This window comes from Myxine glutinosa, chromosome 2 (genome assembly GCF_964187855.1).
Source record: "Myxine glutinosa chromosome 2, kmMyxGlut1.1, whole genome shotgun sequence".
NCBI lineage: Eukaryota > Metazoa > Chordata > Myxini > Myxiniformes > Myxinidae > Myxine > Myxine glutinosa.
The window spans coordinates 96,969,100-96,985,889 of NC_136262.1; the positions used below are offsets into that span (position 1 = coordinate 96,969,100).

The 16,790-nt window shown below is 37.9% G+C and overlaps 1 protein-coding gene across 36 annotated transcripts in view; it reads left to right on the forward strand.

Annotated features, from left to right (window-relative positions):
- The first annotated feature begins 420 nt into the window (after positions 1-420).
- The window catches only part of LOC137422335 (uncharacterized), a 30,975-nt gene continuing 14,605 nt past the window's right edge, over positions 421-16,790 (forward strand). The window contains exons 1-34 of one of the 36 annotated variants that reach the window (XM_078771269.1): positions 421-531; positions 952-1,070; positions 1,176-1,277; positions 1,493-1,606; positions 2,147-2,260; positions 2,468-2,581; positions 2,804-2,917; positions 3,137-3,250; positions 3,474-3,587; positions 3,810-3,923; positions 4,143-4,256; positions 4,480-4,593; positions 4,816-4,929; positions 5,149-5,262; positions 5,486-5,599; positions 5,819-5,932; positions 6,155-6,268; positions 6,488-6,601; positions 6,825-6,938; positions 7,161-7,274; positions 7,494-7,607; positions 7,831-7,944; positions 8,167-8,280; positions 8,500-8,613; positions 8,837-8,950; positions 9,173-9,286; positions 9,510-9,596; positions 9,729-9,877; positions 10,191-10,255; positions 12,919-13,079; positions 14,116-14,219; positions 15,134-15,189; positions 15,375-15,538; positions 15,640-15,764. In XM_078771269.1, coding sequence (XP_078627395.1) covers positions 1,013-1,070; positions 1,176-1,277; positions 1,493-1,606; positions 2,147-2,260; positions 2,468-2,581; positions 2,804-2,917; positions 3,137-3,250; positions 3,474-3,587; positions 3,810-3,923; positions 4,143-4,256; positions 4,480-4,593; positions 4,816-4,929; positions 5,149-5,262; positions 5,486-5,599; positions 5,819-5,932; positions 6,155-6,268; positions 6,488-6,601; positions 6,825-6,938; positions 7,161-7,274; positions 7,494-7,607; positions 7,831-7,944; positions 8,167-8,280; positions 8,500-8,613; positions 8,837-8,950; positions 9,173-9,286; positions 9,510-9,596; positions 9,729-9,877; positions 10,191-10,255; positions 12,919-13,079; positions 14,116-14,219; positions 15,134-15,189; positions 15,375-15,538; positions 15,640-15,764 — 3,693 coding nt within the window. In that variant the 5' untranslated portion in view covers positions 421-531; positions 952-1,012. The remainder of the gene's footprint in view (positions 532-951; positions 1,071-1,175; positions 1,278-1,492; positions 1,607-2,146; positions 2,261-2,467; positions 2,582-2,803; positions 2,918-3,136; positions 3,251-3,473; positions 3,588-3,809; positions 3,924-4,142; positions 4,257-4,479; positions 4,594-4,815; positions 4,930-5,148; positions 5,263-5,485; positions 5,600-5,818; positions 5,933-6,154; positions 6,269-6,487; positions 6,602-6,824; positions 6,939-7,160; positions 7,275-7,493; positions 7,608-7,830; positions 7,945-8,166; positions 8,281-8,499; positions 8,614-8,836; positions 8,951-9,172; positions 9,287-9,509; positions 9,597-9,728; positions 9,878-10,190; positions 10,256-12,918; positions 13,080-14,115; positions 14,220-15,133; positions 15,190-15,374; positions 15,539-15,639; positions 15,765-16,790) is intronic. The other 35 variants (XM_078771290.1, XM_078771293.1, XM_078771292.1 and 32 more) reach the window with 35 other exon arrangements.

Consider the following 16,790-nt stretch of genomic DNA (forward strand, 5'->3'; position numbering starts at 1 on the left):
TAAGAAACTACAGTTAAATGAATGGAATGAGAAAAAATTGATACCTTTCAAAGATAAAGATAAAATTATCAAAAAATAAACCTTTGAATGTATTTTTATCTTAAAAAAGTAATAAAAAAAAAATCAAATAAACAAATAAGTGATATTTCAGGTTTTATTGACGCGTTAGGCGTCCACTTTGGACGTCAAAGCAACTGAATCTAATGGAATTTAAACGATTTCGCCTTTCTCACGAGTTTTGAGCGATTTATTGCTGCGAACTCTACATTCTTTCAATGACTTAATGGAAGATTTCATCTTGACGCAAATTGGTGACTCGCAATGACCAAGGTAGGTGTGCTATTGCCAAAGGTATGTGCTATAAAGGGCGGGGCTATGAAGGTGATTTCTCCATATAAACCACCTCCAGGTTCCATGTCATATTTGCGGACAGATCACAGTTGGTTTCTAGTTGGGTTAACGATTCCAGTCTCTGATTGAATAACCAGGTAAAGATAATCGAGTTGTCATTTGGTTCAGAAGAGACTCAAGGTGAGCTCCATTTCCATTTACCTGCAAAGGTCGTTTACCATGCCGTAGGAGGAAAGGAGTGTTTTAATCTTTGTAATTTTCCGGCACAGGTGTGCAAGTCAGTCGTGAATATATGAAAATTATTTATTTTTTGTTGCATTTGTAAAAAGTTTCGAGATTTAATCTTCGAACCTGGATGTGCCGTGATTTCACGAGTTTATCCTGCAAGTGTGACGTCATACTTGTGCATTTCCAATGCAGCAAATCTTAGTCCAAAGAAGAACAAAGATAAACATGAGAATGTAAGAGATAAATGAAACAAGTTCGTTTTTCCTGAAACGTGGAAGGCCGAATTTGTAGGAATGTTACAATGTAAGCAATTACTTACCGTATTACAAACTTAATACAGAAATGAAGAAAAATCTTATGTTCTTTCATCAGACTCGAAGAGTTTTCATCAGAAACGATTTCAGCGATTTTTACACTTTGAAGAAGATTTAAAATGGGAAGATTTATTACAACATTCCTGATGTTTTCCTTCCTTTGGATCGCATTCGCTGGTGAGTACATCCATCCGATATTTGATACCATGTGCATGTTATTATTATTACGATTTAATATGCGGCATGAGGCTCCTGGTTCCATCATTTTCGAAACTTCCACAGGTGCAGCAACCACAGTGTTTTCATTGGTTCAAACCACAGCAGCATCAACAGTGACCTCTACAGGAAGTAATGATACGTCTACAATTACTGGAGCTTCAACAGGTATAACCTGTAAAATGGCCACAGCGTTTCTAGATATTTTTTTCCCCAAACTCGATTCAAGTGTAAAAAACAACAGTTCTCTTTTGAAACATTTTTTTCAAGCATTTTCTGGTAAATGGTAGTGTATCGGCATGTTAAGCATGTTCTTCTGAAAATAAATCGTTTTTATGATATTTTTGTTTTTGGAATAAATGAACTTTGTTGTCCCTTTTCAGGACCAACCACATCAACAGGTTCTACAGCCACAACAACCACTCAAAGTTCTGAGCCATCGTCCTCAACATCACCCAGAACTGGCACAACTACTTCATTCACAGGATCCTCCACAGGTACAGATACGACAACAACCACTTCCACTTGTGCAGCAACCACAATGCTGTCATCGGATCAAACAAAAGTCCTATTTTGAAAAAGTTATTTCAAGCATGTTATGATAATCGGCATTTTAAACCTGTTCTTCTGAAAACAAGTTATTTTTATGATATCTTTGGAATAAATTTTTGTTGTTGGAATAAATTAACTTTGTTATCCATTTTCAGGAGCCACCACATCAGCAGGTTCTACAGCCACAACAACCACTCAAAGTTCTGAGCCATCGTCCCAAACATCCCCCAGTACTGGCACAACTACGTCATTCACGGGAACCTCCACAGGTGCGCATAGGACAACAACCACTTATACTTGTGCAGCAACCACAATGCGGTTATCGGCTCAAACAAAAGTCCTATTTTGAAAAAGTTATTTCAAGCATGTTATGATAATCGACATTATCGGCATTTTAAACCTGTTCTTCTGAAAACAAATTGTTTTTATATCTTTGGAATAAATTTTTGTTGTTGGAGTAAATTACCTTTGTTATCCATTTTCAGGAGCAACCACGTCAGCAGGTTCTCCAGCCACAACAACAACACAAACTTCTGAGGCATCGTCCTCAACATCACCCAGAACTGGCACAACTACCTCATTCACGGAAACCTCCGCAGGTGCGCATACGACAACAACCACTCCTACGAGTGCAGCAACCACAATGCTGTCATCGGCTCAAACAAAAGTCCTATTTTGAAAAAGTTATTTCAAGCATGTTATGATAATCGGCATTTTAAACCTGTTCTTCTGAAAACAAATTATTTTTATGATATCTTTGGAATAAATTTTTGTTGGAGTAAATTACCTTTGTTATCCATTTTCAGGAGCCACCACATCAGCAGGTTCTACAGCCACAACAACAACACAAACTTCTGAGCCATCGTCCTCAACATCCCGCAGTACTGTCACAACTACCTCATTCACAGGAACCTCCACAGGTGCAGATACAACGACAACAACCACTTCTACTAGTGCAGCAACCACAATGCTGTTATCGGATCAAACAAAAGTCCTATTTTGAAAAAGTTATTTCAAACATGTAATGACAACCGAGATTATCGACATTTTAAACCTGTTCTTCTGAAAACAAGTTATTTTTATGATATCTTTGGAATAAATTTTTGTTGTTGGAATAAATTGACTTTGTTATCCATTTTCAGGAGCAACCACATCAGCAGGTTCTACAGCCACAACAACCACTCAAAGTTCTGAGCCATCGTCCTCAACATCCCCCAGTACTGGCACAACTACGTCATTCACGGGAACCTCCACAGGTGCGCATAGGACAACAACCACTTATACTTGTGCAGCAACCACAATGCGGTTATCGGCTCAAACAAAAATCCTATTTTGAAAAAGTTATTTCAAGCATGTTATGATAACCGAGATTATCGACATTTTAAACCTGTTCTTCTGAAAACAAATTATTTTTATGATATCTTTGGAATAATTTTTTGTTGTTGGAATAAATTAACTTTGTTATCCATTTTCAGGAGCCACCACATCAGCAGGTTCTACAGCCACAACAACAACACAAACTTCTGAGCCATCGTCCTCAACATCCCCCAGTACTGGCACAACTACCTCATTCACGGGAACCTCCACAGGTGCGGATACAATGACAACAACCAAATCTACTTGTGCAGCAACCACAATGCTGTTATCGGATCAAACAAAAGTCCTATTTTGAAAAAGTTATTTCAAACATGTAATGACAACCGAGATTATCGGCATTTTAAACCTGTTCTTCTGAAAACAAGTTATTTTTTATGATATCTTTGGAATAAATTTTTGTTGTTGGAGTAACTTACCTTTGTTATCCATTTTCAGGAGCAACCACATCAGCAGGTTCTACAGCCACAACAACCACTCAAAGTTCTGAGGCATCGTCCTCAACATCCCCCAGTACTGGCACAACTACCTCATTCACAGGAACCTCCACAGGTGCGGATACAACGACAACAACCACTTATACTAGTGCAGCAACCACAATGCGGTTATCGGCTCAAACAAAAGTCCTATTTTGAAAAAGTTATTTCAAGCATGTTATGATAATCGACATTATCGACATTTTAAACCTGTTCGTCTGAAAACAAATTATTTTTATGATATCTTTGGAATAAATTTTTGTTGTTGGAATAAATTAACTTTGTTATCCATTTTCAGGAGCAACCACATCAGCAGGTTCTACAGCCACAACAACCACTCAAAGTTCTGAGCCATCGTCCTCAACATCCCCCAGTACTGGCACAACTACGTCATTCACGGGAACCTCCACAGGTGCGCGTAGGACAACAACCACTTATACTTGTGCAGCAACCACAATGCGGTTATCGGCTCAAACAAAAATCCTATTTTGAAAAAGTTATTTCAAGCATGTTATGATAAGCGAGATTATCGACATTTTAAACCTGTTCTTCTGAAAACAAATTATTTTTATGATATCTTTGGAATAATTTTTTGTTGTTGGAATAAATTAACTTTGTTATCCATTTTCAGGAGCCACCACATCAGCAGGTTCTACAGCCACAACAACAACACAAACTTCTGAGCCATCGTCCTCAACATCCCCCAGTACAGGCACAACTACCTCATTCACGGGAACCTCCACAGGTGCGGATACAATGACAACAACCAATTCTACTTGTGCAGCAACCACAATGCTGTTATCGGATCAAACAAAAGTACTATTTTGAAAAAGTTATTTCAAACATGTAATGACAACCGAGATTATCGGCATTTTAAACCTGTTCTTCTGAAAACAAGTTATTTTTTATGATATCTTTGGAATAAATTTTTGTTGTTGGAGTAACTTACCTTTGTTATCCATTTTCAGGAGCAACCACATCAGCAGGTTCTACAGCCACAACAACCACTCAAAGTTCTGAGGCATCGTCCTCAACATCCCCCAGTACTGGCACAACTACCTCATTCACAGGAACCTCCACAGGTGCGGATACAACGACAACAACCACTTATACTAGTGCAGCAACCACAATGCGGTTATCGGCTCAAACAAAAGTCCTATTTTGAAAAAGTTATTTCAAGCATGTTATGATAATCGACATTATCGACATTTTAAACCTGTTCGTCTGAAAACAAATTATTTTTATGATATCTTTGGAATAAATTTTTGTTGTTGGAATAAATTAACTTTGTTATCCATTTTCAGGAGCAACCACATCAGCAGGTTCTACAGCCACAACAACCACTCAAAGTTCTGAGCCATCGTCCTCAACATCCCCCAGTACTGGCACAACTACGTCATTCACGGGAACCTCCACAGGTGCGCATAGGACAACAACCACTTATACTTGTGCAGCAACCACAATGCGGTTATCGGCTCAAACAAAAATCCTATTTTGAAAAAGTTATTTCAAGCATGTTATGATAAGCGAGATTATCGACATTTTAAACCTGTTCTTCTGAAAACAAATTATTTTTATGATATCTTTGGAATAATTTTTTGTTGTTGGAATAAATTAACTTTGTTATCCATTTTCAGGAGCCACCACATCAGCAGGTTCTACAGCCACAACAACAACACAAACTTCTGAGCCATCGTCCTCAACATCCCCCAGTACAGGCACAACTACCTCATTCACGGGAACCTCCACAGGTGCGGATACAATGACAACAACCAATTCTACTTGTGCAGCAACCACAATGCTGTTATCGGATCAAACAAAAGTACTATTTTGAAAAAGTTATTTCAAACATGTAATGACAACCGAGATTATCGGCATTTTAAACCTGTTCTTCTGAAAACAAGTTATTTTTTATGATATCTTTGGAATAAATTTTTGTTGTTGGAGTAACTTACCTTTGTTATCCATTTTCAGGAGCAACCACATCAGCAGGTTCTACAGCCACAACAACCACTCAAAGTTCTGAGGCATCGTCCTCAACATCCCCCAGTACTGGCACAACTACCTCATTCACAGGAACCTCCACAGGTGCGGATACAACGACAACAACCACTTATACTAGTGCAGCAACCAGAATGCGGTTATCGGCTCAAACAAAAGTCCTATTTTGAAAAAGTTATTTCAAGCATGTTATGATAATCGACATTATCGGCATTTTAAACCTGTTCTTCTGAAAACAAATTATTTTTATGATATCTTTGGAATAAATTTTTGTTGGAGTAAATTACCTTTGTTATCCATTTTCAGGAGCCACCACATCAGCAGGTTCTACAGCCACAACAACAACACAAACTTCTGAGCCATCGTCCTCAACATCCCGCAGTACTGTCACAACTACCTCATTCACAGGAACCTCCACAGGTGCAGATACAACGACAACAACCACTTCTACTAGTGCAGCAACCACAATGCTGTTATCGGATCAAACAAAAGTCCTATTTTGAAAAAGTTATTTCAAACATGTAATGACAACCGAGATTATCGACATTTTAAACCTGTTCTTCTGAAAACAAGTTATTTTTATGATATCTTTGGAATAAATTTTTGTTGTTGGAATAAATTGACTTTGTTATCCATTTTCAGGAGCAACCACATCAGCAGGTTCTACAGCCACAACAACCACTCAAAGTTCTGAGCCATCGTCCTCAACATCCCCCAGTACTGGCACAACTACGTCATTCACGGGAACCTCCACAGGTGCGCATAGGACAACAACCACTTATACTTGTGCAGCAACCACAATGCGGTTATCGGCTCAAACAAAAATCCTATTTTGAAAAAGTTATTTCAAGCATGTTATGATAACCGAGATTATCGACATTTTAAACCTGTTCTTCTGAAAACAAATTATTTTTATGATATCTTTGGAATAATTTTTTGTTGTTGGAATAAATTAACTTTGTTATCCATTTTCAGGAGCCACCACATCAGCAGGTTCTACAGCCACAACAACAACACAAACTTCTGAGCCATCGTCCTCAACATCCCCCAGTACTGGCACAACTACCTCATTCACGGGAACCTCCACAGGTGCGGATACAATGACAACAACCAAATCTACTTGTGCAGCAACCACAATGCTGTTATCGGATCAAACAAAAGTCCTATTTTGAAAAAGTTATTTCAAACATGTAATGACAACCGAGATTATCGGCATTTTAAACCTGTTCTTCTGAAAACAAGTTATTTTTTATGATATCTTTGGAATAAATTTTTGTTGTTGGAGTAACTTACCTTTGTTATCCATTTTCAGGAGCAACCACATCAGCAGGTTCTACAGCCACAACAACCACTCAAAGTTCTGAGGCATCGTCCTCAACATCCCCCAGTACTGGCACAACTACCTCATTCACAGGAACCTCCACAGGTGCGGATACAACGACAACAACCACTTATACTAGTGCAGCAACCACAATGCGGTTATCGGCTCAAACAAAAGTCCTATTTTGAAAAAGTTATTTCAAGCATGTTATGATAATCGACATTATCGACATTTTAAACCTGTTCGTCTGAAAACAAATTATTTTTATGATATCTTTGGAATAAATTTTTGTTGTTGGAATAAATTAACTTTGTTATCCATTTTCAGGAGCAACCACATCAGCAGGTTCTACAGCCACAACAACCACTCAAAGTTCTGAGCCATCGTCCTCAACATCCCCCAGTACTGGCACAACTACGTCATTCACGGGAACCTCCACAGGTGCGCGTAGGACAACAACCACTTATACTTGTGCAGCAACCACAATGCGGTTATCGGCTCAAACAAAAATCCTATTTTGAAAAAGTTATTTCAAGCATGTTATGATAAGCGAGATTATCGACATTTTAAACCTGTTCTTCTGAAAACAAATTATTTTTATGATATCTTTGGAATAATTTTTTGTTGTTGGAATAAATTAACTTTGTTATCCATTTTCAGGAGCCACCACATCAGCAGGTTCTACAGCCACAACAACAACACAAACTTCTGAGCCATCGTCCTCAACATCCCCCAGTACAGGCACAACTACCTCATTCACGGGAACCTCCACAGGTGCGGATACAATGACAACAACCAATTCTACTTGTGCAGCAACCACAATGCTGTTATCGGATCAAACAAAAGTACTATTTTGAAAAAGTTATTTCAAACATGTAATGACAACCGAGATTATCGGCATTTTAAACCTGTTCTTCTGAAAACAAGTTATTTTTTATGATATCTTTGGAATAAATTTTTGTTGTTGGAGTAACTTACCTTTGTTATCCATTTTCAGGAGCAACCACATCAGCAGGTTCTACAGCCACAACAACCACTCAAAGTTCTGAGGCATCGTCCTCAACATCCCCCAGTACTGGCACAACTACCTCATTCACAGGAACCTCCACAGGTGCGGATACAACGACAACAACCACTTATACTAGTGCAGCAACCACAATGCGGTTATCGGCTCAAACAAAAGTCCTATTTTGAAAAAGTTATTTCAAGCATGTTATGATAATCGACATTATCGACATTTTAAACCTGTTCGTCTGAAAACAAATTATTTTTATGATATCTTTGGAATAAATTTTTGTTGTTGGAATAAATTAACTTTGTTATCCATTTTCAGGAGCAACCACATCAGCAGGTTCTACAGCCACAACAACCACTCAAAGTTCTGAGCCATCGTCCTCAACATCCCCCAGTACTGGCACAACTACGTCATTCACGGGAACCTCCACAGGTGCGCATAGGACAACAACCACTTATACTTGTGCAGCAACCACAATGCGGTTATCGGCTCAAACAAAAATCCTATTTTGAAAAAGTTATTTCAAGCATGTTATGATAAGCGAGATTATCGACATTTTAAACCTGTTCTTCTGAAAACAAATTTTTTTTATGATATCTTTGGAATAATTTTTTGTTGTTGGAATAAATTAACTTTGTTATCCATTTTCAGGAGCCACCACATCAGCAGGTTCTACAGCCACAACAACAACACAAACTTCTGAGCCATCGTCCTCAACATCCCCCAGTACAGGCACAACTACCTCATTCACGGGAACCTCCACAGGTGCGGATACAATGACAACAACCAATTCTACTTGTGCAGCAACCACAATGCTGTTATCGGATCAAACAAAAGTACTATTTTGAAAAAGTTATTTCAAACATGTAATGACAACCGAGATTATCGGCATTTTAAACCTGTTCTTCTGAAAACAAGTTATTTTTTATGATATCTTTGGAATAAATTTTTGTTGTTGGAGTAACTTACCTTTGTTATCCATTTTCAGGAGCAACCACATCAGCAGGTTCTACAGCCACAACAACCACTCAAAGTTCTGAGGCATCGTCCTCAACATCCCCCAGTACTGGCACAACTACCTCATTCACAGGAACCTCCACAGGTGCGGATACAACGACAACAACCACTTATACTAGTGCAGCAACCAGAATGCGGTTATCGGCTCAAACAAAAGTCCTATTTTGAAAAAGTTATTTCAAGCATGTTATGATAATCGACATTATCGGCATTTTAAACCTGTTCGTCTGAAAACAAATTATTTTTATGATATCTTTGGAATACATTTTTGTTGTTGGAATAAATTAACTTTGTTATCCATTTTCAGGAGCCACCACATCAACAGGTTCTACAGCCACAACATCCACTCAAAGTTCTGAGCCATCGTCCTCAACATCCCCCAGTACTGGCACAACTACGTCATTCACGGGAACCTCCACAGGTGCGGAAACAACGACAACAACCACTTCTACTAATGCAGCAACCACAATGCTGTTATCAGCTCAAACAAAACTCCTATTTTGAAAAAGTTATTTCAAGCATGAAGTTCAAGCATGTCTATGATAACCGAGATTATCGGCATTTTAAACCTGTTCTTCTGAAAACAAGTTATTTTTATGATATCTTTGTTTTTGGAGTGAATTAACTTTGTTGTCCATTTTCAGGAGCAGCCACGTCAACAGCAAAGTATACAGCACTTTCCTCCTCTCCAGTCACTGCTTCAAGAACATCGGCAGCAACAACAGCAAAAGGTATTGAGGCATCATCCTCAACAGCCCCCACTTGCACCATACTTACTGCAGATAAAGACCTATACAGGTACGGAAAAATATACCATTTATTGTTTGATTTTGAGTTTTCTAATTTGCAGTTTTGTTTCTCAGCTTCATCAACGTCGTCTTCAACAACAAAACCATCTGCAAATGTCAACTACGGCTTAAGTTTCAAGATCGTGAATAGGAAATTTAATGACGAACTTAAGACCAGCTCATCACCTGCCTTTAGAACGCTGGCAGGTCAAATTGAACCCCAGGTAAGATACTGTAATTGCGATGTTGTTGTTTCTCCGTTTTCTTTGTTTTTATTGTGATGTCGAAGTTTCCACTGCATTGGGCTGGAATCTCAAATTAATATTGTACATCATGTTTTGATCTCGTTTGTGAATACTCGCTCTTTTCTCGATCATCGGGAACGACTGTCTGTTTGACTGGTGTCTTCACCTGGCCGTCTTGTGTTCGTGTTTATGGGTTGCTATCATTCAAAGAGGCAAAATTTAAAGATTAAGAATGCACTTCCTGTTTTAAAACAGATAAATGATTTTAACACTTGTCCTATTTCCTCTTCAGCTGAATAACATGTTCAAGAACACATATGGATCAAGGTTCATCAAATGCAAAGTCAAAAACTTTAAGTAAGTGGATTCTATGAATCATCTTTTGTAATGTGATATTACCTTTGATTCATGTCTTTTATTAAACCTCTGTGATCGAAACAGATGGGATGTTCACATTAAATTTTACATTTTTGTTTAAAATATTACCTATTTTTAAATTTTTTTTTATTACCTGTTCACTTTAAATAGGTTTTTAAATGTTTATTTATTTTTTAGAATAAAAATTTTATTCTTTAAAAAAAGGTTTTATTACCTATGAACTTTTGTTTAAAATATTTATTATGAACGTCCAAAATTACCAACATATGATTTTATATTTCTGTATAAACTAAATATTACTAAAAAGAAACAAATCATGTCTTCCCTAACTACACAAATGTGTACAGTATTTCGAAATAAAATGAAAACCTTGGTGTGATTATCTCACTTATAAACTAGAACACCACTGAGTAGAGCGCATACTCCCGCCGTGGGTCAAGTTGGAATAGTACGATTTCACAAAAGTTTGAGGGAGTAGTTCAGTGACGACACAAGACAAGACAACACAAGACAGACACTGCACAGATATATATTTAGAATATATAGAAGATAATGTTAAAAAAAACAAGGCAATTTCACTCACATTTTCGGGTTCAGCGTTCAATTCTATATAAGTGAGTGTATTTTGAGGCATGTGTGACTTCAAATAAAATTGTAAGCCAGAAAAACGTTCGTTTCATTCCTTCGGGATACAACATGTAAAACTGGCCCAAACGTGAAAACAAAACTCGCTCATTTTAAGTCGTGCAAGCTAATGCGACCACTCATTCTTCGGGGAAGAATCCCGTGCACATGCTTGTCACACTTATAACTCGCCTAAGTCTTTATAAGTTCATCAAATACTGACACCGCGATTGACATTCGCTGAGGTAAATGTTGATATCTCTTCTGAGGTTAAAAAAAAAAAAAAAAAAAAAAATTTAAAGCATTATACGTATCAAACGATACATTTTATGAAACGGGGAAACGGAATACACACTTTGGTGGTTTTAAAATGACAGAATATGTCTATTAGAAAAAAAAAAGAACCTTGAAGCCGACGGTGCTAACAAAATACACCGCTCTAACGCATAACCACGAGTTTAAACTACATTTACAACAAATATGAAAACTATTTTCATATCACAATGTTAAATATAGAATATATAGAAGATAATGTTAAAAAAAAATGAGCTCGATCTTCCAATGGTAAACAATCCTTCAAAAAATTCCTGCATCCGGAATAATATCGTGAGCTTCACCAAAAACGAATCAATTCTTCCTTATCCCAAGGGCAATCATCCCACCAACTTCCATCCAAATCCGTTCAGAACTTTTCCAGATATCTTGTTCACAAGCACACGAACACACACACACACACACACACACACACACACGGACACGATCGAATGCATGACTCCCTGGCGGGAGTAATGAGAACGGCACTAGGTAGAGCGCATACCTCCGCCAGGCTGAACAGTTTATGTTTTGTTTTCCACTCATCTGGATTCACACCTGAATCAAAATCTCGTCGGCTCCAAATTCGTCCATAACTGTTTGAGATATCCTGCTATGTATCGTTTTTGGTCCCATCTACCAATGATGAAGAATCACTTTAAAAATTCTAGTAGCCGGATCCGAATCCGGAGCTTCACCAAAATCGAATCATTTCGTCCTTGTCACATGCGCTACATCTCTGCCAAATTTCGTCCGAATCCGTCCACAACTTTTTGAGATATTTTGTTCACAAACAAGTAGACAAACAAACAAACATACAGACAGGTGTGAAAACGTAACCTCCACCCACCTTTGGTGGTGGTGGTCACAATGGTTTTTGCAGTCTTTGGTTTTCCATTTCATTACGATTGTACCATATCCTGATGCTGTGTGGCCTCTGCTTCCCCACTGACCTCTGGTAGCTTGTAACTGTTGCTGCGTTTTTGCCTGAGGAAGTAATGCTGAAATCCATATATCTGGGTTCTTCCCAGCATCTTTGTTTCTTTCACATTTCTTTCTACTTTTTCATATTTTCCTTATTCATTTCAAATTGTTTCTTCTTCTTTATTTCTCTCTTTCTTGATCTATTTGTCGAAGGAGAAGTGAATTCTTGCAGAGGTTTTTCTGGAAGGTTCACTTGGCTGCGCCTGGATGGTTTTGAGGGTTGAGGAGTAGCGGCTGAAACCCGAATCCTATCCAGGTTGCTCCTGATGATTTCAATGTAGCATTTGGTTTTCCGTTTCATGATGTGATTTCCTTGTTCCTCAAACATTTTGAACGCTCCGTGTAACAATAAAACGACAAGAAATTTAATTTTGTATCCTTCACGGAGTACGATCGAACTCGGCTCAAAGTAAAAAAAATATATAAAAAAATTAAGATACGGTGACGGATTAGCTCTAAAGTGTTTTAAAGGAATTTCTTTGGATCAAGTATCAGGGATCCTTTTGCAAAACTACCTTGGAATAAAATAATGTAAATTTTCATGTGGGGTGTGGGGGAATGGGGATGGGATGGGTCACGAAGATGAAACTGAAACAAACTGTGACATTGACACGTGTTTATTTTTGGAATAAAAATATTTGGCAATTTTAATTTTAATTTCATTTTTTGGAAAAGTGTTTTTTTTTGTCAACGTCTTGCTCCCTCTTTCTAATTGTTTGCAGGAAAGGCTCTGTTGAAGTTAGCATGCAATCGGAATTCCAAAGAGAGAACACACCGGCCGCTGACAATGTTGTGAGAACTTTATTCAACAAACTCAACAATGAAAACACATCCATTCCCAATACCGATCTTCAGCTCGATAAGAATACCTTGCGAGTCGAAGGTACTTACTCATCATCGTATTTTGAAGCTCAGATAATCATTCCACTGTAAATATAATGTGTGTGTGTGTGTGTGTGTGTGTGTGTGTGTGTGTGTGTGTGTGTGTGTGTGTGTGTGTGTGTGTGTGTGTGTGTGTGTGTGTGTGTGTGTTTAATTGACTTGTATGGACTCTGAAACCACTGGATAGAATGAGTTGAAGCTTGGTAGTTGTTCTTGAGCCTGCCTGGGAAGGTTTCAGGCATGTATAAAAATTCATAGTCACAGGGATTTGAGACGTGGGGGTTTCGGAGAGATGTGGGAGGGGAGATGGACACAAGTTCTCTCTGTAAATATCATCCAGCGCCCCTCCCGGTGTGAGTGTATTACAAGTCACAGCAGTTTGCAGTATTATTAGAGTATCTTTGTATGAAAACCTCATAGAATGGAAAGCCACTGTCAATTTACACATGTGTTCTTCGTTGCATGCGGTCCTAAACCGCTGCATGAAATAAGTTGAAAAGTAGTTGTTGTACTGTGGGTGTGTATACAAACGTTCTACGAAGTTGGGATGGCCACCTCTAACTTGGGTCTTTATTTTTTTTATGTTAAATTGGGGAATTATCATAAGTGGGTGAATTATCATACTTGCTCATGCACTCCTGCCCTGTTGGACAGAACACGTTGAAAAATGGATATTATCGCTAAAAAATAAATTGAACAGGCGCCCGCGGACTACGTAACTTCCGGTTAGTGCACCCTTCGCGACAACAGTCACGTGATTGGATACGTTGAAAACAAACCACCAAAGGGCACGTGTTCCAGCTTACTTCCGGTAGTCTCGCCCTCACCTACTCCTGGAAGTTGCACATATTCCGAATGTACAATATTCCAAAGAAATGTTTTATTTATTATGACTACTTCGACCTCAATATTGAATGATATAAAATGGAGTTTCTCAGACAACCATGATTATCTCGTTCCATTAACTTTTGTTATTGTTGTTTGTTGTTTCTTTTGTTTGAGTTCTAAATAACCTGCTCCCTCTCATCTCTTTGCAGCTGCAACCTTGAATAGCCCGTTGGCCGTGAAGACCACGTTTAAATTGACCAACAACCTTCACGATGACAACAAAGAGGTCATTCGCCAAAAGATCAACTCCCAGGTAAGCAACCCCCCCCCCCCCCCCCCTTAACCCCCCTTGCCCCGCCCAAAACTCATCGACATAAAAGATAGCGGAGAATGTACATACAAGGAGAGAGTTTACCACTTGAGGTATTTGTAGAAATTACAAAGAAGCAATAGGGATCGATCGAAACACACTTTGCACCATAAAAGACAACAAGCGATTGCTGTGAATGCAATTTACTGATGTCACATCATGGGACACAGATGAGGTACAAACCTGTGATAGAGATAAATGTGAATAATTACATGTCCATTTCATTATAACATAATCACGCAATGCTGCGTTGTAGTGAGTGTTTACACATATGGATCTAACGTGGAAGTAACAATCTCAATACCACGTGTGTCCATCTCCAGCAGCAATCACTGCATTGCACTGTCATTACGATGGCCATTTGAACACTCAAATCTGAGAAGAATCATTGAAAAAATTCTAGTAGCCGGATCCGAATCCGGATCTTCACCAAAATCTAATCATTTCGTTCTTGTCACATACACTACATCTCTGCCAAATTTCGTCCGAATCCATCCACAACTTTTTGAGATATCTCGTTCACAAACGGACAGACAAACAGACAGACAGACAGACAGGGGAGAAAACATAACCTCCATCCATCTTTGGTGGCGGAGGTAATTATGTTATGTGGAAACATGCAATCAGTTCTGCACATTCCTCGTGCCATAAAGGTACCTGGAATGAACATTGGAACAGTCCTTCAAAAATGACTATCAATTCCACATGTCCGCATTTTTGTGGTGGAAAGTTACGTCATCACAATAAAACATTAATTCCCATGTAATGTGCATTATTGGTTGAACAATTTGAATTGTGAACATGAGATCATTAGAAACAGCAAAGGTATATTTTGTAACTTTTCTTTCTCCTTATAGTTTGAGTCAATGATGGGAACATATGGAGAAGTCACAAACGTCACTACCGAAATTACGTAAGTGTTTCAACTTATATGTTATCAATGCTCCATTTTCCTGCAGGTATCATGCATACTCTTAAGGCAAGAGAATTCGTCCCCAGTACCCATGTAGACACCATAAGATTAAATGTTGATGGGTTTTATTTAATTCTCGTGCAGTTGGTCTATTAAAACAGAATGTACCTACTTCCTTAATCCAGCAGAGACAAGGATGGCTTTCTCAATATCGGTGTGACGACGTTCGTGAATCGAACGAGCAACATCGTCCAGGCCGAAGTCTTTGATTTAATCCTACAAAACCTGACAAAGGGAGAACTTGGAAACACGGGGATTTTCATCGATGTAACGAGCATCAAGGTCGACGGTACGTACAAGTCCCTCTGTGAGGCTTCAGTCCAATGCAGGAAGTTCTCCCAAAGGTAGTGCACCTATATCCCCACGTGCTGAGACTTGTTGTCATTTCAGGATCCAATTCTGGCTACTACCCCCTCGGCATTGAATTCATCATCATCGATAAGATATTTGTGGCTCAGTTTGGAAACCCAAGCAGCACGGAATATAAAACCCTCGGTGGAAAAGTTGTGAATGCGGTAAGATGCACTTTCACGAACTCTTCTCTTGTAAGGACAAAATGTATTTATTATCTTCGTTTCAAAAACGAACTTTGATTGTGCAGGGCGTGAGCTATCGTTGAGATAATCACATAATCTCACATTTCGTCGTCTTTTAAAACTCCATTCCATTAAGCATTCGCATTGTATAACTCGAATAACAAGAGTATCATTCGTTTTTTTAAATGTATAAAATTATCCACAGGAAGAAATGTAAAAATGAAATTTAATGATATTCCAGGGTGGGTTTAAAATCCCATGTCTCTGAAAAATCATTCGTTTTTTAAAATGTATAAAATTATCCATAGGAAGAAATGTAAATTAAATTTAATGATATTCCAGGGTGGGTTTAAAATTCCATGTCTCCGAAAAATCATTCGTTTTTTTTTTATGTATAAAATTATCCACAGGGAGAAATGTAAATTAAATTTAATGATATTCCAGGGTGGGTTTAAAATTCCATGTCTCCGAAAAATCATTCGTTTTTTAAAATGTATAAAATTATCCACAGGAAGAAATGTAAAAATGAAATTTAATGATATTCCAGGGTGGGTTTAAAATCCCATGTCTCCGAAAAATCATTCGTTTTTTTTTAATGTATAAAATTATCCACAGGAAGAAATGTAAAAATTAAAGTTCATGATATTCCAGGGTGGGTTTAAAATCCCATGTCTCCGAAAAATCATTCGTTTTTTTTGATGTATAAAATTATCCACAGGAAGAAATGTAAAAATGAAATTTTATGATATTCCAGGGTGGGTTTAAAATTCCATGTCTCCGAAAAATCATTCGTTTTTTTTTAATGTATAAAATTATCCACAGGAAGAAATGTAAAAAAGAAATTTAATGATATTCCAGGGTGGGTTTAAAATTCCATGTCTCCGAAAAATCATTCGTTTTTTTTTAATGTATAAAATTATCCACAGGAAGAAATGTAAAAAAGAAATTTAATGATATTCCAGGGTGGGTTTAAAATTCCATGTCTCCGAAAAATCATTCGTTTTT